A 1828-nucleotide genomic window follows, 5' to 3' on the forward strand; every position below is an offset into this window, starting at 1 on the left:
AGCAGGCGCTGCACGAGCTGCGAAACTGTAGCAGCCGCGCCCACCAGCAGAACCTGGCGCGGACAGCCCAGCCCGCGGCCCCACGGTCAGCTCTTTCCCAGCTCGTGGCGCCCGCCGTACAACGCCTGCAGCTGTGTCCCTGCATCGCAGGCACCCCTCTTTGGAAGCTGATCCTGAAGCAGTTTGATGACCTGCTGGTGAAGGTGATCTAGAGTGATCTGGGTTGATCTGGCCCAAATCAGGCCCTTTTCAACCGACAAAATTCAGAAGAAGCGGGCGGCCTGCCGCTGCAGCTTGTGCAGGGGCACCTTCTCCCCCCTTTGTTTGCAAGCACATTTGCAATCAAGCACGCACATACACAAGCACACACAAGCACACGTGAAACGCGCCGCGCGACACTCTCACCGCTCAGATCCTCATCGTGGCGGCGGCGGTGGACTTCATCATTGGGTCCACCAGCGGAGAGTCCTTCCTCACGTGAGCCAGCGGGTGCATGACACGCCACAGCGCCGCTGCGTCAGCTGGAGCGCGAAGCCCCCGCCCACGCGCCGGGCCCTGTCTGCCCCGCTATCACGCCCCGCCGCGCTCGCGTGGACGCTGCCCCTGCCCACCCTCCTCCCCCCGTCCCTCGATCTTCCCGCGCTCCCTCTGCACAGCGCGATGGTGGAGCCGTTTGTCATCATCCTCATCCTCATCGCAAACGGTTGGCCTTTTCACGCTTCCCCGGGCACCACCCCACTGCCGACGCAATGCGCCGCTCGTACTGCCGCCCCGACCACTCGTCCATTCGCTACGCATCATCTGGAGCCCGCGAGGCTTGTGCACTCGTCGCTCATCGGCCAGGACAATCTTAATCACACCCCCAAATACGCCCTCATGTGCACACGCATGTTTTGTGTCTGCTCGCTGTGCCCGCAGCGACCGTGGGTGTTGTGACGGAGCGCAACGCTGAGAGGGCCATAGAGGAGCTGAAGGCTTATGAGGTGGGGGTGAGGGGGGATGGATGGAGGCGGTGCGCGCTAGATGTGTATGTGTGTGTGTGTGTGTGTGTGTGTGTGTGTGTGTGTGTGTGTGTGTGTGCACGTGTGTGCACACGCGAATGTGTAGCAAAGGGGCAGAGGTCCGGTGTGGCTGACAACCAGCCAATCGTCGTATCCCATTGGCGCGGTGGCAAGGACTTGCCTCCTGCAGGCCTCGCCGTGACTACGGGCCGACTGCTCTTGCTGTGCGACCCTGGCCTCTCGACTCAAGCCCCGACCTCCACCCCTCGTCCCCCACCCGCAAACACACCCTTACACCCCACCACAAAGGCCACGAGCGCAGCCGCATTACGCGACGGCCAGCTGCAGCAGGTAGCCGCGGCCGACCTGGTGCCCGGTGACGTCATCGAGGTGGCCGGTGAGCGGCGCCCCAGCCACCCCCACGCGCGTTACCCGGTCGCTGAAGCAGCCGGCGGAGGCTGCCGCGGGTGAATTTTGTGATATGGAGGGCACCCGCCGCCGCCGCTGCCGCCCCGGGTCTGGCGGTCTTGCTGGACGACCCAGGGCACCAGGGGCGGCGGAGAGACGGCCGGCAAGATCAAAACCGAACGGTCCTGCCCGGCGCCAGCACTCCCCTTCCCCCCACCGCCGCGGGGGCCTGTTCCCGCCGACCCAGCACGTGGCACCCCGCGAGCACCCCACTCGCGCCAAATCCGGGTGGCGAACGCTGCCCATCACCCCCCTCTCACAACCCTACCCCCAAAAAGTGGGCGACCAGATCCCGGCGGATGTGAGGGTGGCTGTGATGCTGTCAAATATCCTACGGGTCGACCAGGTGGGATGGGGAC

At 65.1% G+C, this 1828-nt stretch overlaps 1 protein-coding gene across 1 annotated transcript; it reads left to right on the plus strand.

The window, feature by feature from the left end:
* Positions 1–1310: 1310 nt before the first annotated feature.
* On the plus strand, positions 1311–1472 carry MNEG_14703 (hypothetical protein; the record flags this gene model as incomplete). Its single annotated transcript, XM_014036825.1, has 1 exon — positions 1311–1472. A coding segment is annotated over one exon (162 nt), but the record flags the coding sequence as incomplete, so codon positions are not given.
* Between the last annotated feature and the right edge of the window lie 356 nt (positions 1473–1828).

The sequence above is a fragment of the Monoraphidium neglectum genome (assembly GCF_000611645.1).
Source record: "Monoraphidium neglectum strain SAG 48.87 unplaced genomic scaffold scaffold04698, whole genome shotgun sequence".
NCBI lineage: Eukaryota > Viridiplantae > Chlorophyta > Chlorophyceae > Sphaeropleales > Selenastraceae > Monoraphidium > Monoraphidium neglectum.